This window comes from Podarcis melisellensis, assembly GCF_964234715.1.
Source record: "Podarcis melisellensis genome assembly, chromosome: 14".
Lineage (NCBI taxonomy): Eukaryota > Metazoa > Chordata > Lepidosauria > Squamata > Lacertidae > Podarcis > Podarcis melisellensis.
Genome location: NC_138546.1, coordinates 39,673,931 through 39,696,604, shown reverse-complemented (window position 1 = coordinate 39,696,604; position 22,674 = coordinate 39,673,931). Strand labels below are relative to the sequence as shown.

The 22,674-nt window shown below is 43.4% G+C and overlaps 1 protein-coding gene and 1 long non-coding RNA gene across 3 annotated transcripts in view; one reads left to right on the top strand and one right to left on the bottom strand.

The window, feature by feature from the left end:
* SHC4 (SHC adaptor protein 4) overlaps positions 1–22,674 on the bottom strand; it is a 58,165-nt gene that overhangs the window by 2,891 nt on the left and 32,600 nt on the right. For both annotated transcript variants that reach the window (XM_081888558.1, XM_081888557.1), the window contains 9 exons: positions 17,243–17,306; positions 15,613–15,732; positions 14,654–14,707; positions 13,922–13,973; positions 10,375–10,501; positions 8,095–8,272; positions 6,162–6,222; positions 2,403–2,582; positions 311–552 (listed from right to left, as the gene is read on the bottom strand). In XM_081888558.1, the coding sequence (XP_081744684.1) occupies positions 311–552; positions 2,403–2,582; positions 6,162–6,222; positions 8,095–8,272; positions 10,375–10,501; positions 13,922–13,973; positions 14,654–14,707; positions 15,613–15,732; positions 17,243–17,306 (1,078 nt within the window). The remainder of the gene's footprint in view (positions 1–310; positions 553–2,402; positions 2,583–6,161; positions 6,223–8,094; positions 8,273–10,374; positions 10,502–13,921; positions 13,974–14,653; positions 14,708–15,612; positions 15,733–17,242; positions 17,307–22,674) is intronic.
* Positions 13,781–14,711, top strand: LOC309356985. The gene is made up of 2 exons (XR_014162992.1): positions 13,781–13,863; positions 14,625–14,711. It is a non-coding gene; the product is annotated as an uncharacterized lncRNA (long non-coding RNA).

Below are 22,674 nucleotides of genomic sequence, written 5' to 3'. Positions count from 1 at the left end.
CTACCCAACATTCAGAAGACATCTGAAGGCAGTCCTGTTCAGGGAAGTTTTCAGGGAAAATACACTAAGTGTGACATCTTAGTGTATTTTTGGTCTTTGTTGGAAGCCGCCCAGAGTGGCTGGGGAAACCCAGCCAGATGGGCGGGGTACAAATAATAAATTATTATTATTATCCTGGATCCAAGGCAGCTTGCCTCTAAATACCAGTTGCCAGGGAACAATAACCAGACAATGCTATTTCTGGCATTCTGCACCTGCCAGTGACCCTCCTAGTGATTATTACTACATCCATTTTCTTAAATGTCCCTACCTTGCCTTCAGGATCCACCAACAACAGATGCTTCGCTTGTCCTCCTTGTAGCCCACTCAAAACATACTGGCCAGGCGACGTTGTACTTTCACGCACCAAAAAATCCCCATCGTTCACTAAGAGGCTCTCTGCTGCTTTCCTGGTTAACTTTCCATGGTAGCATTCTTCATTCCATAGCTGCTGCTGTATGCCTGCAATGCTTCCAAGACTTGCCAGGTTCTGCTCAACATCTTCCAATGATTCTGAAATTAAAGCGAAGGAAATGCACAGGTCTGCATTAGACAGTGCTTCAAACTAGCACCGGAACTAGAATATTAATAGATAATGTGTAAAATATTAATAGATAATGTGCAAGGAAATAATAAAAGAATCAACTGAATAATTATTAAACTACAACAACACAACAAGATGGAAGAAGCAAAAAAAAAATTGAGATCACACATGGGTGAAGGGTAGTGGGGGGTATAGGGGAATTTATAAGAAATTCTAATATAATATTTCTAATTGCATTGAATTTATATATAGCAAAGGGAAGTCTGTAGCAATTAGGTATATTTTAATCTAGTCAACTATGTAATAGTCTTAGGTTACAAAACGAATATGGATTTTGAATTTGATGTTTGTAATTCTTTTTCGGTTTTGGAATAAAGTTTTTTAAAAAGCAGCGAAGGAAATGTACAGGTCTGCATTAGATAGTGCTTCAAACTAGCACCATTGGCATGCAATAAACTACCAGTAAAGAGACATGATCATGAGAACATAAGAAAAGTCCTGCTGCATCAGGCTAATGTCGCATGCGGTGCAGAATCCTGTTCTCACAGAGGCTAGCCGGATGCCTGTGGGAAGCCTGAAAGAGGGACCTGAGTGCCAGAGCACTGTCCCCTCTTGGGATTCCCAACGACTGACACTCGGAGGCCTATTGCCTCCAACAGCCCTTCCAAAACCTACAAGAATGAATTGACTTCCGTGTCACTTAGCTTTTTTGAACAAGGGTTCCCATCAGTCAGTGATGTCTTTACAAACCAAACTTAAGACCCTTTAGCTTTTAAGGCACAACAAACTTGTGTAAAATGTCCCCAAGCACTCTTGCTTTAAAATATGTGTTACTCGATCCAGCTAAGATACACCTGGTCTAGGCTGCATGATTTGGAAGAATGCCGTCAATCAGCAGGTGGCAGTAATCCACCAGAAATTCACCAGTGATCCACAGCCTACATTCTTCTGCCCATCCCTGCTGTAAAACTCAATGGAAACCAAAAGAAAATGCACAAGTTTTATTATTGACTGTTGTGATTATTTGTCTATCAACCAACTGGGAAAAGGCCACTGCACTGCAGTTCACTGGGGAATAGTTTCAACAATGAGAAAAGGATTTTTAAATTGTAGGGTAGTGTAGTGGCTTGCACAATTGTTATTATTTAAACAGTTACCGTAACTAGTAAATGTAAGGAGTGTGGACAGGAGACTGGCCACAGTAAACGGAGGGCACCTTTTTCACTGTTCCCTGCTTGTACTGGGGAGAAACAAACCATTATTCCTGACATCCAAACCACAGTGGTTTGTTTCACTCCCAACAAACCTCAATGATAAGATCAAGCTTATTCTTAGCTTACCAATCAAGGTTTGCTTGGTGTGAAATAAACCACAATCCATGGCTCAGATGTAATGTGAAGCCAGGGGCCGTGGTTGTTAGGATTCTTGCCCCGTGCTTGCAGTCATGGGATTGTTTTATCACATGACGGGAAGAACCAGGTACTCAGTTTCTCCTTGGAGGAAAGATGGGATATAAATAGAACAAATAGTAGATGGACCTGATATGAGGCAGCTTCCTGTGTGTAGAAGGGCAGAAATCCAGAGAAGCAGGGAAGTGGAAGCACCAGCTTATGAAGAGGGTATATGTACACTGTGTGTTGAGTAATAATGGTCATCCGTTACTGTTCATTGTTTTCATTAATGCTAAATTTGGCATTGCTCATCTTAAGTCTCATATCAAGAACAGATGCTTAGCAGGTTTCAAAAAGCCTGAAAGGCTTGCAAGGATTCACATTTCTTTTAAAGCCTCATGGCATGTACTGTAGGAATATGAACGTACTTGAATGGTGAACAGGGCTGCCACAGGTCTGTTCTGCACTGCAGCTTCTGGTAGTACTAGGTATAGTCTGCAAATTCTGAGTGTTGATATATCGAGGGTCGTCAAAAAGATCCATTTTGCTTGCATTTTTCAGCAGTGAAGCATCTCTCTTTCCTCCCTGCCCTTGTTCAGTGCAGCCATCTGCAGTTAATTGCAATAGAAAGAGACTTCCTTTATTTCACAATAAACATTAGTAAAACACTTGACATTTTCCAAATGTGTTCTTCCAAGACATGTTAAAAAAAAAACCTATGGGCCTACTTATATAATATTTTCAGCACATATGAAAAAATGAATTTCTAGCATACCAGGCTATCCTACATAAACACCAATATCGAACTGTGATGTTGTGAACTGATTTCTACCACTATAATCCCATCAGCTCAGAACCACAATAGGGAAGAGAATGTATAATGTCCCAGACTCAGTGGGGATGAGGAAGACATTTGATTCAGTTTGCATTTAGAGGTGAACCTAATTTGTACTTTCTGAAATATTCTGTAACTGAAATCTACCTTCCTTTGAAATTAGCACTTCTCTGATTTTTGAAATGCAATTCACCAGCCAAGCAGTATGTACAAAGATACATATACTGGGGTAAAGTTTGCATATAAATGCATTTATCATCTTATGATCCCAGTGGAACAGAGACAGATTTAGGGTAGCACAACTTGTTTGATTGCATAGAGCCTTGGGGGCTCTGCAACTTAAGTAGAACGGAAGGTGGGGGTGCCAAATTTTGGCATCACATAGGACGCTGCGGAAATTTGAAACCCCAAGGCCCGTCACTGAGTGAAATCCTCCAGGTGGCTCACATAGCAATATTAAAATTACAGCATCTATTACAAAATTTAGAAAGTCTGTAACAAGCACAGCACACATCATCATTTAGGGCGGAAGAAGAAGAGGAGTTTGGATTTGATATCCTGCTTTATCACTACCCTAAGGAGTCTCAAAGCAGCTAAATTCTCCTTTCCCTTCCTCCCCCACAACAAACACTCTGTGAGGTGAGTGGGGCTGAGGGACTTCAGAGAAGTGTGACTAGCCCAAGGTCACCCAGCAGCTGCATGTGGAGGAGCGGGGAAGTGAACCCGGTTCACCAGATTACGAGTCCACCACTCCTAACCACTACACCACACTGGCTCCCTTACGTTACATACACACACAGATCTAAAAAGCCCCTGATGCTTACATTTTCTAAAGCAAAGCAGCTTCTGGAAGGGGATATAATGATAAGGTCATGAATGGGGAAAGGGTTAAGCGTCTCATCTCCATCTCTGCTCCAGATCTCCCTCTCCTATCTAGGAAAATCAGCTGAATTTTGTTGCCTGAATTTGTGTGAAATGTGGAAGTTATGGCCTTAGTGTTATAAGCATCTCAAATAACGGCAAGGGCAGCATGTTGCCTGACAGCTGTTGGCTGTTACAAGTAGAGCAAGCCAAAGGTGGCGCCAGATATAATCGGACATCTGCTGAGGCCCACGTCCCTGCAGCAGACCCACTACTACTTTCTCATGTTGTTGTTCCTCCTTGGTTCACCTGCTCCTTCTCAGTATGCAAACAAGAGTGAGGAGGTGCAGCAGCACCCTCTGTTGCCTTTCACTTTCCTTCTGGGTGGCTGTGAGGACTGAGCCTAGAGAGAGTGCAAGTGAATGAGCAGCGGTAAAAGTGGCCAAGGTTGGTTCCCTTGGAAATGGGGGCCCATTGAGACATATCTATGAAATATCATAATGGAAACATTTGATGCCTACAGACGGCTCTGGGAATGTCACGCAAAGGAGTGTTATGGTTCTCTCTGGACATTTCCCTGTGATGGTGATTGTGTAGAAAAGTGCTCCAGGGCACTTTGAAACAAACGCCTAGTTCACATGCCACATTCTTGACAAGGAGTGTACACATTTCTCTCAAGAGGCAATGGAGTGTGCTTCTGGGGTATAGCTGTCAACTTACAGATTTGAAAATAAGGGACCAGCAGCCTCAAAAATAAGAGATCAGCAGCCAAAATAAGGGATTTTCCAAGCACAGGTATGTTCAACTTCTGAGCCCCTCCAAGCCAAAGGCAGAAAGCCCAGTCAGCAGCCAAACAAAGCCTCAAGCGGTGGTTCCCACAGCGCAGCAACCCGGCAAAGGGGATGCAGCAAGGAAAACCACCTTCACCTCTCCGCTGGGAAAGTGTGTTCTCCCTCATGGAGAGCACAGGTTGCGGGCGGGGCTGACAGGACACCTCACTGTTACTAGGCAAATGGTTTGGCCATCCTTTAAGCAGGGGCGGGCTGTTACTGGGGAAATCTAGATGTTGCCATTTGTTGATTGACAGCCCTATTTGTTAAATACAATGCTCGCAGCGAGGAACTTCCTCTTTTCCCTGCTTACTTCAGATCACCCGCCCTCCCTTCCCTAATTTTAGGCTGTTTGCTTGACCTTGCTATGCCTGTCATGGGGTCGTCTGCTTTGGGGCAGGGGGCTGGTAGGAATTTTGTACATTTGGCTGATTAGTGTGTGCCACTTGGTTTTTGCCTACTGCGTAGCAAATCGTCACAACTTGTAAGGTTTGCGGTTAGGAATTGGTCTTGGAATTGGTTGGTGGAGGGGTGCCTGCCCCTCCAAAATGCTGCTGCTGCTTCAAGGGTTTTCCGTTAAAGGAACCCAGGGGCTCCCCATGCTTTTGTCCGAAACCCCCTGGCAAGGGGCTAGGGCCACGCAAGCCCCTGGGAGCATTCTGGGGAGAGGTGAGGCATGGTTCCCAGTCCCGTCTCTCTCCCCAGGTGACTTACCCTTGCTGACTTCGCAGGGGGGTGCGAATGTCAGAGCTGTCCCCGTGTGGGGTCAGTTAGTGCTACCAACGCCTAAGCAACCACTCACATTGCTGTAATTTGAATAAAGTTGTGGCCAAAATTATGCCAAAAACCTTAAGCAAAAATTAAGTGTCAATCGTGTTTTTCTTTGGGGGAGTGTCTTGGGGATCTCGACGCGCAAGTGCTGAGCAAAGGCGAGTCCCCAGGCAACGCGTCCAATTTGATCGGCACAAGGCATGCAAGCTCCACCCCCCAGTCGTTCTTAGACTCCTTATTAGGTGAGCAACACAGCTAAACAACACAGTTGGAGCCTCCCTCCTTGGCTGGCAGGGATGAAGGGAGAGGAGCTGCTTCCTTTGAAACCCGGGAAATTTAAGGGACATCATCAATAAGGGACAGCAGCGGGACACGGCGCCGGGATAAGGGAGTTTCCTGCCCAATAAGGGACGGTTGACAGCTATGAGTGTACATCCTCTTCTGCCTGTACCTGCCTCAGTTTTCCACCCCACGTCACTCAACAGTTAATGCAGAAAGACATAGCTAAAGAGCCCTCCTGGTTCCCTTTGCCAACCACTCATTCATTCAGCCTAGGTGGAAGGAAACTCTCTCTCCCCCCTCCCCACTCCATCCTGAAGCACTCTGTTAACCAGGCTGTGTTTCTCTGTCTGTAAAGCACACATTAAAAGCTCATTACTTCCCCCAAAGAATCATGTCTCGTATTTGCTTGCATTATCTCCATTACTGACTGAATTGTGGCAATTTCCACCCCTGTTTCTAATGGAATTCTGAAACACCCTTAACAAAGGGGAAGAAGAGGCAGAGGCAGGCTTGACCAAAGGCAGAGCAGAGCTTGAGTCTACATATTCCATTTCCCCATGAAGAGGGCTGTATGTGACTTACTTCTTAGTAACCTACAGGTTACTTACCTACTGCCTTGTTCTCCTCTGGGCAGTTTTCATAAATATTTGTGGATTTGGGGCTCCCAGTCTGAAAGAAGCAGAAATTAATCATATAGGGTGTTCATTGCTTTTTTAATGTCCAGTCAAATCAAATCCTATGAGGTTCATTTGGAGAAAAAACACACACAATCGGATCAAATAGTTTTGCCTAACAAATTACATGTCATCTATCCTTGGTGCTGTGCTCACGGCAAAAGCTGGAAAAGGTTCAGGAAAGGGCGACCAATTTGATCAAGTGGTTGAAACAACTCCCTTATGAGCAAAGGTATAACATTTGGGGCTTTTTAGTTTAGGAAAAAAGGTCAGGGAGGACTTGAGGAAGGTTTGTAAAATTATGCACGGAGTAGAGAAAGTCTCATCCAAAGCGGCTGACTGCTGTAAGTTCCAAGAAAGATGAAAGAAAGTATGGTACTTCTTTAGACAGTGCAACAGTTGGATCTACTACAAAGCTAATGAAGCTTAAGCTTTCAGGGCCCCTAATCCTAGAAGGGCCACAGAAGCAACTTCAGTCCACATGGCTTAAAAACTTTGGGTCTTGTAGACCTAATTGGAGTGGCAGGACTGAAACGGACTTTTTGTGGCGCTGTGGGTTAAACCACAGAGCCTAGGACTTGCCAATCAGAAGGTTGGTGGTTCGAATCCCCTTGCCAGGGTGAGCTCCCATTGCTCTGTCCCTGCTCCTGCCAACCTAGCAGTTTGACAGCACGTCAAAGTGCAAGTAGATAAATAGGTACCGCTCCAGCGGGAAGGTAAACGGCATTTCCGTGCGCTGCTCTGGTTTGGTCATGCTGGCCACATGACCCGGAAGCTGTAAGCCGGCTCCCTCAGCCAATAAAGCAAGATGAGCGCTGCAACCCCAGAGTCGGTCACGACTGGACCTAATGGTCAGGGGTCCCTTTACCTTTACCTATATTTCAACAATCCCAAAATTGGACAGTCAGCAGCACAGATGTTGTAAAAGTGTGGTGATCTGTCATGGAACAACCTCACTGAAGAAGGCAACAGTGGTTATCCAAACCTTGTGGCTGGTTGTGAAGGTGGCCCCATGACAGTTCAAGCTTGGGCCCCAAAAATGTAGGTTCGCCATTGGCTTCTGGGTTGGCCAAGCAAGGTATAAAGAGCAAGAGTCTGACGTTTTTATCTTTGCTGGCTTGGTCTAGAAGGTCCTCCCCTGTTGCTGCTTTCTTGGCTTGAGACTCTAGCCCAGACTTCTCCAACCTGGTGCCCTCCAGATGATATGGACTGCAACACCTGCATTTCTCCTTGTCTAGGTTGACACTTGAGCCTCAGACAGCCTCCCAAGTTCTATCTCTCTATCTGAGCAATGTCTCACAGCTTACCTGTCTTGCTCAGCCCAAATGTCACTCTTGACATAATCCAGCCTTCCCCAGCTTGTTGAACTGCAACTCCCATCAGCCTCGGCCAGCATGGTCAATGGCCAGAGACAATGAGGAGCTATAAGCCAAAACATTTGGGTGACACCAACTTGGGAAAGTCTGTTATAGTTATTTCTAGTGAATTAAAGAGATCTCTTCTCATACAGTTAAATTTCAGTGCAAGGCATGTTGTTAAGGGCCTTTTCAGTTGTGGCTCCCCATCTGCAGAATGCCCTCCCCAGTATGGTCCACCTGGTGCCATCATTGACATATTTTCAGCACCAGGGGAATACTTATATTTCCCCCCAGGAATGTGATAGACTGAAATGGTGTCATTATTGTTAGTGTGCTGCCAAGCTTCCTTTTGCTGTTACAGAAGTTGCTTGTTCTGTTTTTTTATGGTATTATGCATCTGTGTTTTCAGTGTGTTGTAAGCTGCCTGGAAAACTCTGAGTAACAAGCAATCAAGAAGTCTAAATAATGTTAAATAATAATAATGTCCTATCAATAATAAACACACTTACTGGACAGTATTGCTGTTCATAGTGCACAGGGCACTTAGTTCTTTGTTCTGTGGGTACTTTCAGCCTGGCATCTAATAGTCCACCTGCAGGAGGCTCTTTCCCTGGGATTTCATTATAGTATTCATGATCTTCCTTATCCTGAATATTCCACGTGGATCCACCAAGATTAACCACTTCTCTGTTCAAAATTAATCAACATTACAAAATGCACAACTTTCAAATGTGTCTCATAAAATGAGCTGCAAGTAGTTTCAAACGACATTAAATTAAATCAACCAGTGAATGCATTAACAATGTATTTATTATATAGATTCTACTCTTCTGCTAATGGAATTCCCAGAATGGCTTCACAACATAAACAAAGGCAAGAAATACATCTAAAACAAAGAAGCCAGGCAGCCATAAAATTAAACATTAAAGAACTCCCCGAAAGGAAAAGTTTCTATGTGATGACAGATATACATCATAGCTTCGTGGGATCTTCGTAGGAAACTTATTCCAAACATCTGGCACTACCACCAAAAACCCCCTGTTATGCTCACTCACCGAGTGGTCTGAGATGATGGCACAGAGGGTGCAATTCCCAGTGGCGTAGCGTGGGTTGTCAGCACCCGGGGCAAAGCAAGTAATTTGCGCCCCCTAACCCGTGGATTTGCGCCCCCTAACCCGTGGATTTGCGCCCCCTAACCCTAACCCCCAGATGTTGCGCCTGGTGCAGCCAGCCCCCCCTGCACCCCCCACGCTACGCCACTGGCGATTCCCCAGGCTTTTCTTAAAGTTCAGTCAGGTCTATACGGCAATTTTTAATTGAGAATGTAGAGCTTCTAAGTGGGCCTTTTCTGTGGTGGAGTCTTTCAAAAGGAGTGGGGTAGCTCAGGTCTGGGAGCCAAATATGGCCCACCATGCCTCTCTATCCCCACTCTGACCACACCCTTCACTCAACCTGCTTTTTACTCTAAGTGTTTTAGCCTGGTAAAAATATGTTCTTGAATTCTGATAATGCCTCTTTTTGTCCTGACGGAGAACAGAGAGGTTTGTGTCAATGTCTGAAGCTTACTGTACAATAATAAAATTTGCATCCATTGCCCCTCCCACCACTGGCATGTGGCTCTTTTAAGGTTGCCCAGAAGTGAAAGTGGCCCTTAAGATGACAATGGTTCCCCATTCATGTCTTTCAATGTAATGGTAACATTTTTTAAAAAATCAAAGTTTTAAACAATTTTTTATAACCTGCTTTGTGAGTCCTTCTGAAAGTGGTAGATAAACATCTTAAATAAATAAATGAAGAATTTTGCTGCAGTTGGAACTGCAGCAAAATATTAATGAATTACATTGTAGTTGCAACCAAGAAATCTGAAAAATCTTCCATTTGGATACACGCTCCTCCCAAAGGCAAAACAAACAAACTTTGCTGTGTCTTTTCTGTAAAAATGTAATGCAGCTAATCCTGAATCCTGCTTTTTAATTTATAATGAGAACATAATTTTATAAACGGCCGGGAACAGGAAAGAGGCAGAGGTCAAGTAGTCTGGTTAGGAGTATATAATTCAAGAATTTAATTGTATAATTCACCATGGCTGGAGAAGCAGCCATTCAATTTGCAGAGCAACAGATGGACAACATTCCACATCTGATCACCTATAAGTGTGGAGCACTCAACCTATTCATAAGTCATGCCTTATACTACCAGCCTTTCTCAAGCTGTTGTCCTCCAGATATTTTGGACTACAGTTCTCATCAGCCCCAGCCAACATGATGGTAATAGTCCCAAACATGTGAAGGGCACTACTTTGGCAAATGCTGCCTCATACAGAGCCAGACCACTAATCCAACAAACACAGTGTTAACTACTGTGACTGGCATCAGGTCTACAGCCTGGGGTCTTTCAAAGCAGCGCTGCTGGACATCCTATTACCAGGAGTATGTGGGGCTTGAACCTAGAACCTGCACAAACCTAGAACCCACACACTCTGCCACTAAGCTGTGTGCTCTTCTGCACAATTTACAATCTATTTGTGATTTTTCCTCAGAGTTTTATTTTCCATGGGATTTTATTTTAGGTGACCTTTAGGACGGCAACACAGTTATAGGAAGCAGTGTGTCCTGGGGCCAGATATGAGAAGAGCCTCATTTGGCTCCCAAGCCTGAGCGTTCCCAGCCCTGACATGATGCTCTCTTGGTAAATGACAAGGTATGGGACAATAGAGATGTAGAGAGAAAGAGATACACTGCAAGGACCTTGAGCTCGGCATTCACATTATTTCCCAGTACCATGCTGACCTTTCATTGGAAGCAATCAAAGTGGATGGATTCTTCAAGTACTGTTTGAAACGGAGCTCAAAAGCTTGCCCTATGGTATTTATGACTTCCTGGGCTATTCCGCTGGGACATTCCAGTATATGGCAGGCTAAAAAAACAACAACAGAGAAAAGTTGTGGAAAACAAATAAATCGTTGTCATATATTAAAAGGCTTAGGAGTCTGATTATCAAGAGTGCTGTGCAGGTAAAAGTTCAATCGAAGTGAAGGTTAGAACAGTTTCCAGAGCAGTACAACAAAGGAATCAAATCTAACCTAAGTTCTCAAACTTTCCAATGGGGATCTGTTGAGAGGGTTGAAATTTCCTGAAGCCCACCAATTACAAAATGGCAGTGCAGAGGTGGAGCCACTAACAAAATGGCGGAAGATGGAAGTGGAGCTTGGAATAATCAGCTGGCAATTGCAAACATCATTCTCTACTGATATCTGTTTGCTCTTTAGAGCTTGCTTAATTCTTTGAGGCAGTGGTTTCCTTATGCTAAGGAATTTCATAGTTCATCTTTCCTCAGGCCAAGTACAGACATTGACTCTGGAGGCATACTGGAGAATACTTTTAGGGAGATAAGGATTTTAATCGTTACTTCAGACTTTCGGGAGTAAATTCTACTATGTTTAAGATTTAAGCCATAATGCTGTGCACACACATCTGGAAGTTTAGCACTATAGAATACAGAGTGACTTCTGAGTTAGCTTGCATAGAATTGCACTATTAAGTCTTTTAGCTTTTCTTCAGGACAGGAGGTAGTCTGTCCTGGGTATTCCAGGACAAACTGTTTTGGATGTCTCATTTCCACATCTGATATATTTGGAATCCCTGGAGTCATTTAGACAGTACTCCAGGTGCAAATGTAAACACTGATTTGCATAGTCACATTATTATATTTTCTGTTGCCTTGCTAATGACTCTTAAAAATATATATTTCCAGGAACATAAATAACAATATAAGAAGAGCCTGCTGGATCAGGCCAATGGCCCATCTAGTCCAACATCATGTTCTCACAGGGGCTGACCAGATGCCTGTGGAAAACTTGCAAGCAGGACCTGAGCATTCTTCCCTCATGATGTTTCCAGCAACTGGATTTCAGAGGAATTATTGCCTCTGACCATGGAGGCAGAGCATCGCCATCAAAGATAATAGTCATTGATGGCCTTATATTATTATTATTATTATTATTATTATTATTATTATTATTATTATTAATACCCCGCCCATCTGGCTGGGATCCCCCAACCACTCTGGGCGGCTTCCAACAAAATATTAAAATACAGTAATGCATTAAAAGCTTCCCTAAACAGGGCTGCCTTCAGATGTCTTTTTAAAAGTCTGGTAGTTGTTTATCTCTTTGACATCTGGTGGGAGGGCATTCCACAGGGCGGGTGCCACTACCGAGAAGGCCCTCTGCCTGATTCCCTGTAACTTGGCTTCTCGTAGTGAGGGAACTGCCAGAAGGCCCTCAGTGCTGGACCTAATTTTCTTTTAAAACCATCCAAAACACTCAAACTTTCTTCCTGGGGGGAAGTCATTCCATCTCCTTGATCATTTTGGTTGCCCTTTTCTGAACCCTTTCCAACTCTACAATATCACTTTTTTGATGTGAAGTGATCAGAACTGAACAAAATACAGTATTCCAAATGCAGTAACACCACAGATCTGTAGAACAGCATTATGGTATCGACTAGCCACATTTCCCCATCTTAGCCATCAGATGGCACTTTGAGACTACTCTGATAAGAAAGCTATCAAAGAATAAAGCCAACAATCTCTTCTTGGGTGTTTTTAACTTTCCCTGTCCACTAATGGACCTTGGGATTTCTTGTACAAAGGTACGAGGAAAGGTTTTCACACCAAAAATCTTATGCACCCTGTTTTCCACAAAGGTTCACATATTTGAAAGCCACTGTATGTGGTAGAATAAAAACTTAACTAAATGATACGCGAAATGTGTGCTTGCATTTCCATATCTTTAACTAAACCAAAAACAAAACTAATCTGCTCCAGGAGGGCCTGGTCCAGACTGGGAGTGCAGTGTGGGGAGGGGAGGTTAACTCTCCCCATCCCACATTTACTGTATTTTTCGCTCTATAAGACGCACCAGACCACCTAGTTTTTGGAGGAGGAAAACAAGAAAAAAAATATTCTGAATCTCAGAAGCCAGAACAGCAAGAGGGATCGCTGCGCAGTGAAAGCAGCAATCCCTCTTGCTGTTCTGGCTTCTGTCATAGCTGCACAGCCTGCATTCGCTCCATAAGACGCACACACATTTCCCCTTACTTTTTAGGAGGGAAAAAGTGAGTCTTATAGAGCACAAAATACGGTACCTAGTTAAAATTGCCTCAGCTGCTATTTGCCCTAGGGTGGAAGGCAGCTCACCTTCTGGGCAAATAGAACCTGGCCGGCAAGGAAGGATTTTCATCAGGAAACCCAGTAAGCACTGTCACCAGTAAACAACATGTTGCCCGAGATGGGCTACAGGCTACAACTCCTCTTCCCTCACCTCCCCAGCCACTTCCCTGTTGCCTAACGATTGCATGCTCCTGACATAGTGGCAGCATGGGCATGCCTTGCTTAGTTCTGAGGAAGGGGTCTCTCCTTATCACCAGGCATCATGGGTGAGGTTGCCCAAAGAGTCCTGCCGTTTGCCGCAACAGTGTTAAATTACTGTTTAAAGTTATCGCAAAACTTTAAAGTCACTGGTTTCCACAAACTAGCATGTCTTTATTATATACTGGGACACAGATGGCGCTGTGGTCTAAACCACTGAGCCTCTTGGGCTTGCCGATTGGAAGGTTGGCGGTTTGAATCCCTGCGATGGGGTGAGCTCCCGTTGCTCTGTCCCAGCTCCTGCCAACCTCGTAGTTTGAAAGCACGCCAGTGCAAGTAGATAAATAGGTACAGCTGTGGCGGGAAGGTAAATGGCATTTCTGTGCGCTCTGGTTTACGTCATGGTGTCCCATTGCGCTTGAAGTGGTTTAGTCATGCTGGCCACATGACCTGGAAAGCTGTCTGTGGACAAATGCTGGCTCCCTTGGCCTGAAAGTGAGATGAGCACCGCACCCCATAGTCGCCTTTGACTTGACTTAACCATCCAGAGGTCCTTTACCTTTTTATTATACAGTCATACCTTGGGTTGAAGTAGCTTCAGGATGAATATTTTCGGGTTGCGCTCCGTGGCGACCCGGAAGTAATGGAGAGCGTTACTTCTGGGTTTCGCCACTCGCGCATGCACAGATGCTCAAAATGACGTCACGCGCATGCGCGGAAGCACCAAATCGCAACCTGTGCACACGCAGACACAGGTTGTGTTCACTTCTGGATGCGAACGCGGCTCCGGAACAGATCCTGTTCACATCCAGAGATACCACTGTATATCATTTCAGTTCTACCATTTGTATCTGGCTCTCCCTCCAAAGTATGGTCGTCTCATGGCAACATTTTGAAGTACATGGAAAGTGAGTGGAAATTATTATATTTTATATGTGCAACGTTACTGGAAATGATTGCACCTACCTCTTTGATTAACAGGGTCTTTAGCAACATAGGCAACGTAGTCCGTTGTATCCTAAAACACACAAAGCCAAAAAGGAAAGAAATTTTATTTCATGAGCTTAAGCCACTACAATGCGGTCATTCTATTTTACAGCAGACTCCAACCCCCACCCCACTTTACAAGAAAGCAAGCAGGGATACTTAAGGACACTTCCAGACTATTGCTGTTTTCGGGCAGGATTCAATAGACACAAAAATCAGGTTGCACAATTATCGTTGGTCAGGAAGCCTTGCTCAACAAACCTATTTCTTCAAGAAATTAGGCTTTTTGCAATAACAAAGATGAAGGGGAAATGCACTGGCAAGTGGAGGATAACATTTGCTTTGATGCAACGTCATCTAACCTCCTAGCCAAAAAAAAAATCAGAATGAACGCTCATTAAATAGCCAACATAGTCTAATCTCCTCACAAACAAATCAGGATGAATGAATAAACAAGTCAACTGGAAATGGCCTAAAACAGAGTGACAACAAAGTATTATGTTTTTAATGGTCAAGGAAAAGCAAACTACAAGCTTTTCCATATGAAACAAATCCCTCAGTTATCATTTAAAATTAGCCTTTTCTCCTAATCAGAACCACAGTCAGAAAGACAGGGAACAATTTAACTTGGAAACGAGTCACATATGAAATGAAACAACTGACAGACAGTGTGTTATAACAGGTTCTTGAAGTTCAGAAGTTTGTACTTACAGGATCACCTCCAGAAGCAAATGAAATGGACTGCATGTGGTGATTTGCAATAATCTGGGGGGGGGGGGGGAACACAACAACATCATTGTCGTCATCTGTTTATTGGTATGCCACTTTCCCACAAAATGGCGTCCCAAGTGGCTCACAATCTCAAATGAACAACAGTAAGTATAACAATTCAAAGAAGGGATTAGGAGCAATTAAAAACAATAAACTATGCTAAGGTGCTACGCAGCTAGAAATCACCAGCAAGTTACATTGTAGAGAAAGAACAAAGAAGCAATCTACAGTTGTTTTAGTTAAGACACATTTAGGCTTAGTTACATTGGCTGTATACACACCATACATTTAAAGCATAGAAGAATCCTGGAAACTGTGGTTGGTTATTGGTGCTGGGAATTGTAGCACGACTGGGGGCTAAGCAACATTAGGCTAGTTTCAACCACACAAACGCATCGGCCTTCCAACCAGTAATTCAGAGGCATGATTATAGCTCAAGGACAAATTCCGGCCAGGTGAAAACAGGGCATGAAATAGGAGGGCTGTTTGCAGAGGGGATGTGGCCATAACTGTCAACTTACAGATTAGAAATTAAGGGACGAGCAGCCTCGAAAAAGGGATCAGCAGCCAAAATAAGGGATCAACAATTACTTTGATAAAATACATATTTTGTTGCATGCAAATGGCTTTAGCTACCTATTAGGTCCATAAATTACCATATAGCATATATTCAACACAAAAAAGCAACAATTTGTTGTTGACAAAGGACAGTTGGACATAGAAAGGGCCCCATTACCTTCAGTAGCTTAATTAAGGGACATCATCAATAAGGGACAGCAGCGGGACACGGCGCTGGGATAAGGGACTGTCCCGCCAAATAAGGGACACTTGACAGCTGTGGATGTGGCCCACAAATATACTGAGGCCTGGAAGTTCCCCACCCTGATGTGCCAGCTTACCTGCTGGGTCTCAATGTTCAGAAGAGTGAGGCTGGTTGTTGAGATGGTCAGTTTTGTATTCATGCCAGAAAACTGAAGGTTACTTTTACCAAGCACTGGAGATAAAAATTTAGCTGGAGGCTAAAAAGACAACAAAATGCCTATCCGTTAGTCTTCACATTTCACTTGTAACCAAGGAGAAATTAAATGAATTAATTATTACAAAGCATTTATTATAACACCAGGACCCTCGGGAGATGCAAGACATACCATTAAAGCAATGATGGCCAAACTTGGACCTCCAGCTGTTTTGGGACTACAATTCCCATCATCCCTGACCACTGGTCCTGTTAGCTAGGGATGATGGGAGTTGTAGTCCCAAAACAGCTGGAAGGCCAAGTTTGGCCACCATTGCATTAAAGGAACAACTGGGGGAACTCCCAACAAGCATGAAAGCAGCCATTTTTTTCTTCCCTCTACAGGGATGCCTGGCGTAAAATGCTGGTGAAATATTTCAGCATTGCTAGTGGCTGCTAATCAAATAACAAGCACTTTAAAGTAAATGCAAACACTGTTGTTCAAGACGGTTTGCCTTCATTGTGGATGTTCCTTGATTAATTACCTATCTCATTAGAAGCACAGATATGTTACAGCCATTGTTACACAATATTTTAGTGTTTAATCGCTTGTAAAATAAATAAACAAATATAAAGAAAATGGCCCTTTCTCTCTAGGTTTGTATGCAGCATGGCATATAAAACAATACGTCTTTCACTGATAGCAACTATTCCTATTTGCTAGAATGTACACATCCACTTGCCCAAGAGGGAGCTGAATTGGCTAGGAAAAGTATAAGCCACGGAGGCAGTGAGACATTTTACTTTCTTGGGTTTCATGATCACTGCAGATAGTGACAGCAGTCACGAAATTAAAAGACACCTGCTTCTTGGGAGAAAAGCAATGACAAACCTAAATAGCATCTTAAAAAGCAGAGACATGACCTTGCCGACAAAGATCTGTATAGTTAAAGCTATGGTTTTCCCAGTAGTGATGTATGGAAGTGAGAGCTGGACCATCAAGAAAGCTGATTGCCGAAGAATTGATGCTTTTGAATTCTGGTGCTGGAGGAGACTCTTGAGAGTCCCATGGACTGCAAGAAGATCAAACCTCTCCATTCTGAAGGAAATCAGCCCTGAGTGCTCACTGGAAGGACAGATCCTGATGCTGAGGCTCCAATACTTTGGCCACCTCATGGGAAGAGAGGACTCCCTGGAAAAGAGCCTGATGTTGGGAAAGATGGAGGGCACAAGGAGAAGGGGACGACAGAGGACGAGATGGTTGGACAGAGTTCTTGAAGCTACCAGCATGAGTTTGACCAAACTGCGGGAGGCAGTGGAAGACAGGAGTGCCTGGTGTGCTCTGGTCCATGGGGTCATGAAGAGTCAGACACGACTAAACAACTAAACAACAACAAGTTTATGAAAGCAGCAGGTAGAAGGAGTTTTATGCCTTTGGGTGTATTGCTGTTGCTTTATAAATGCTGCTGCTTTGGGATTAGGCTGTGTCTGATTGCTCAATGACTGCTCAACTTAAATATATTATAACAAGCAAATACCAGTAAATGGCAAATTTTCAGGAGTTTCATATTTACCTTCCTCTTTTTTATGCCTCCTTGCGTTCCTGGTACAGCTTCACACAGCCGACTTATTGCTTCCCTTTGAGAAAGAACAAATAGCACAGACAGTTGATGATGGAGCAATGTGGTTTATTTATGCAGCCTTAGCTTCAGATTCAGACAGTGAATACTTATTTTCAATATTAAAGCCCCTCTTTTTTTGGCTTCAGCACAATCACCTTCCAGAAAATAACTGTTAGTAACTTACAAGGGTATGACCGGCGGGCCTTTAGGCGAGTGGGACATTTGGCCCAAGTGCCAGTGCTAAAGAAACTAGTCACTGCAGCCACTGAACTTGCCCCCTGCCTCTTGCAAGCAACCAGGGGCTGCAGTAGGGGGTAAGGAAACAAGGAAGACAGCTGGTCCAAGACATGCGAAGAAACGTTAAAACAAATTCCTCCACTCCACTTTGCGAACTTTATCCTCTCCCAAACTGGTTGCGTTTTTGTACTGATGCAGTGTGGTGTTAAAGCAGTTGTGTGTTTACTTTGTACTCTGTCTGTACTTATCATATAAAAATCAAAGCTACATAGCTCTATGTAATTCTGGGGATTTCACTTCTTGTTAGAAACGTCTCTGAGATTTTTTTATGCAATCAAACAGCATACAGTGGTACCTCAGGTTACATATGCTTCAGGTTATAGACTCCACTAACCCATAAATAGTACCTCAGGTTAAGAACTTTGCTTCAGGATGAGAACAGAACTCGTGCTCCGGCAGCACGGTGGTAGCGGGAGGCCCCATTAGCTAAAGTGGTGCTTCAGGTTAAGAACAGTTTCAGGTTAAGAACGGACCTCCAAAATGAATTAAGTACTTAACCCGAGATACCACTGTATACAGTTTATGAAAAAATAAATACATAAATGTATGATTTGTAGCAACAGCCACCCACCCAAAGAAAGGGGTAAGAATCCATTTCCTTACTCCTGGAATACTTTGTCCAGTTCTGGGCACCATAATTTAAGAAGGATATTGACAAGCTGGAATGTATGCAGAGGAGGGTGACCAAGATAACCAAGGGTCAGGAGAGCAAGCCTTATGAGGAATAGTTGAGGGACCTGGGTAAGTTTAGACTGGTAAAGAGGAGACTGAGAGGAGATATAATAACCATCTTCAAGTATCTTAAGGGCTGTCATATGGAGGATGGAATAGGCTTGTTTTCTCCTGCTCTGGAGGCTGGGACCCAAACAAATGGATTCAAGTTTCAAGAAAGGAGAATTCAACTAAACATCAGGAAGAACTTTCTGACCGTAAGAGCTGTTTGACACTGGAACAGACTCCCACGGGAGGTGCTGAACTTTCTATCCTGGGATGTTTTAAAGCAGAGGTTGGATGGCCACCTGTCATGTTTGATCTCATTGAGATTCCTGCATTGCAGGGGGTTGAGACCCTTCCGACTATACAATTCTATGAAAATACTTCCAGTTTGGGGTGGATTTCACTGTATATTACTTTTTACAAAGCCATGGTTGTTTAGTAGCAGGCATGGCAGAACTGGATGCAGGATCTCCAGCCTCAAATCTTTGTTTAATCAAGCAGCTCAATAGTTAGCCTAGAGAACAAACCACAATCTATCTGAATAACCAACCTTGCAGGGTTGCTGTGAAGATTTTGAAAGTGTGGTTGATTTCAAGCTGCCTTAAACATTTGTTGGCAAGGAAGAGTAGAAATGGGAGAGGGGACACCCAAAACTTCTAATAAGATTTCCTTTCCAACCCAATTTAAGTGAATGTCTCTTTTAAAGATTCTGTGTCCAGATGGGGGAAGGGAGGGGAGGGAAGCAGATGGCTAATAAAGCACTTGCACGCTTAATGACCTACATCAAAGACAGACAAATTACACACCATATAGTCAAATGACAAGCTGCATTCCCCTTCCTGATGCCGCCATGGTTCAACAACGAAACCACTGATATAAGATCAGTCAGAATCTCTGTTTTGGCATGCAATGTACCATTTAATTATCCTCATTACAGTTATGCAAGGAGAAAAGGAGTTAGCCTTGCCAAAGGCCACTGTCTCCATGAATCCAAAGGGTGAGTGTTTGAGTGGAATAGCTTTTCTTGCAATCCAGCTTGAGATATCTTGGTAGATCTCTGAGTAGATCAGGGTTGCCCAAACTTTTTTCAAAGATGGCTGGATTTGATGAAGTGAATATGAGTGTTGACCTTTTTTTAGGATTGGAGTTGTTGAATTTGGATTGGAGTTGAGCTTGGGGGGGGGGATTTTGCCACAGAAAATAAACTGCCACAGGGGCCAGATTACCTAAATCTACCAGAGGGCTGAATTAGGCCCCCAACGCGGAATTTGGATGTGCCTGCAATAGATCAAAAATGGCTAACCTGATCCAAAACACCCACCCACCTCACTCACACACGAAAACAAAGATCACCACAGCCAATCACAAGCAAACAATCACACCCTGGGCCAACCCCAACCTCTCTCACCACCAAAGGAACACAAGTGAACAACACAAGCAACGCTGACACCAAACTCTACATACATTAAGCATAATAGAAACATCGCCACCCGACCCCACCCCCATCCATCTCCCCTCCCTCCACCCCCTTTCTTTTTTCTTTCTTTCTTTCTTTTTTTCTTCTCCCCCTAATGCCTCAACAAATGAAACAGATTTGTAAAAACGCTACGTGGAAGAAGAAGAAGAAAAAATACGAGGCACTACACTTCTGTAAAACAAGAAAATCCTTAATAAAAAAAAAACCTATGTGGGGGAAAAAAAAGTGTTTTTGACTCCTAATTGCCTAACAACTGAAAGACTTCCCCACTGCTACCCTAAATGAGACTGCTAAAACAAAGACACGTTTAGCGACCAGGAATGTTTTAGGGTTTTTTTATCCTGGGCTGGCTCAGCAGTTACCAATATGCAACCTGTAGGAGGAATCTGCCAAACTCAGAGTCAGAAGTGGACACGCACCTGATTTAATCCAGGCGTGATCATGACCCAGATCAGATTACGGATCCACTTTGTAATCCAGTTGTGTGGATTCCTTTATGAGACAGCCCTCCCTCTGTTAATCTAAAATATTATGTTTAAATGTTTTTAAAATAGGTTATTCGGCCACCTGTAGTGGGACTCCTTGACACTGCACACCTGGGATGCAAATACAGCAAGTCCCTCTGGGAGCAATGGGACTTGATGACTTTCCATTTCCCTTACAAGGGATTGTAGCTGGCGGGGGGCGGGACACACACGACCCATACACAATCCCCACCCCGAGAGCAAGGAAATGTCAATTAGTCATTAGTAGCGGAACTTGCTTTATTTTCATTCAAGGCATGAGGCAGCAAGAAGCCCCGTCTGCTAGCTGCCCAAGGCTGTGGTTGGTGGATTATCTCTGCTTCAATGGATCTGTCCATTCCTAAATTGACACACAGCTCTGAGGCAGTGGACGTGATAAACTGGTGGCATGTGAGTGTTAACAAGATAGTGGTACTCCTTGATCCATCACTTTTCCTGGATACTTATCTCACAGCAGTTGGTAAAGGTAAAGGGAACCCTAATCATTACGTCCAGTTGTGACCAACTCTGGGATTGCGGCGCTCATCTCGCTTTATTGGCCGAGGGAGTCGGCGTACAGCTTCTGGGTCATATGGCCAGCATGACTAAGCCGCTTCTGGCGAACCAGAGCAGCGCATGGAAACACCGTTTACCTTCCCGCCAGAGCGGTACCTATTTATCTACTTGCACTCTGACGTGCTTTCGAACTGCTAGGTAGGCAGGAGCTGGGACCGAGCAACGGGAGCTCACCCCATCGCGGGGATTCAAACTGCTAACCTTCTGTTCAGCAAGTCCTAGGCTCTGTGGTTTAACCCACAACGCCACCCGCGTCCCTGCAGCAGTTGCTAGGATGACTTTTTTTATAAGTTTCTGTAGAAATGCTAGCTGAAGACGTACCTGGAGAAGGCAGGTGTGGTTTGTCATCCATGCTTCTGTGACACCCTGCCCCCTAGTCTGGTCTGCCTTTGAATACAGTCCAGAAGCGTCAACTTATCCAAATACAGTAGCAAGACTTTTATCTGGCTCTCACAGGTTAGCGCATAACTCCGATGTTATGTTCATTAGTTACTTTAGCTTCCTGTATGCTTCTGGGCTGTTCAAAGTGCTGACTCTAGCTAAGGGATCAGCAAACTTTTTCAGCAGGGGGCCGGTCCACTGTCCCTCAGACCATGTGGGGGGCCTGACTATATTTTTTGGGGGGGAGGAATGAACAAATTCCTATGCCCCACAAATAAGCCAGAGATGCATTTTAAACAAAAGGACACATTCTACTCATGTAAAAACACGCTGATTCCTGAACCGTCCACGGGTCGGATTTAGCGGGCGACTGGACCAGATCCAGCCCCTAGTTTGCCTACCCATGCTCTAGCCTTTAAAGCCCTCAGCAGCTAGAAACAGGTAACTTAGAGGACTGCTTGTTCCCATATAGGTTTGTCCGGGAATTAGGATAAATGTCAAACGCCCTGCTCTTTGTGACATCTCAGGAGCTTTGGCACAGAATTGTAGAGTTGGAAGGGACCTCATGGGTCATCTAGTCCAACCCCCTGCTTGTGAGCACAAGAAACAGAGGACTCAAGTTTACAACTGCAAATAAAATGTTTTCAGTGTGTTTTAAATGCAATATACAATGTGACACTAGATGGCAATGTTGAGCCTTATGGAAAATTCAATGTATTTTTTAAAACGCTTTTTAAAAAAAGCATGAAAGCTTTTTTCTTTTTCTTTTTTTTTAAAATAATTTTTATTAACCGGCCAATCAAATCAAATTAAATCACATCACATAAATTCCGAATTACAAAGCTAAATTTTAAAATTTGTTTTTTCTTATATTCATCCAGCTTTTTCTTAATTTCCTTCTTTAATTTGTTAAAATTCTGTTGTTCTGCATTTCTTGTTATATTTATTCCCAAGTACTTTATTATATTTCTTAATTTTATGTCTATTCTTATCTACTTCAAAAAAAATCGTTTTTCATCTTCACTGTAGTTACCGGTAAATATCATCATCTCTGATTTGGACCAATTAATTTGCAACCCTGTTATTTCTCCAATTTTTTTTCCAAATGTGCCTCTAACACCTGAATATTTTCCAACGGATTTTCAATTGTCAGCAAGGTGTCATCTGCAAATAAGCTCATTTTCTCTTTTCCTTTATTGCTTATTCCTTTTATATTTCCATCTTCTCTAATTATATTGGCCAGAGTTTCAATGACAAATACAAATAAAATTGGGGAAATTTGTGTAGATTCCACCAGAGCATTCTTGGTGATGCTATCACGACATTGTACTGTCCTCCAAAATGATATTCACCAGGCTCCCTCACTGTCTTTTACCAAAACTGAATACACTTTTATTTCAGTGGACTCTATTTGTTGCTTGTAGCAGATTTAT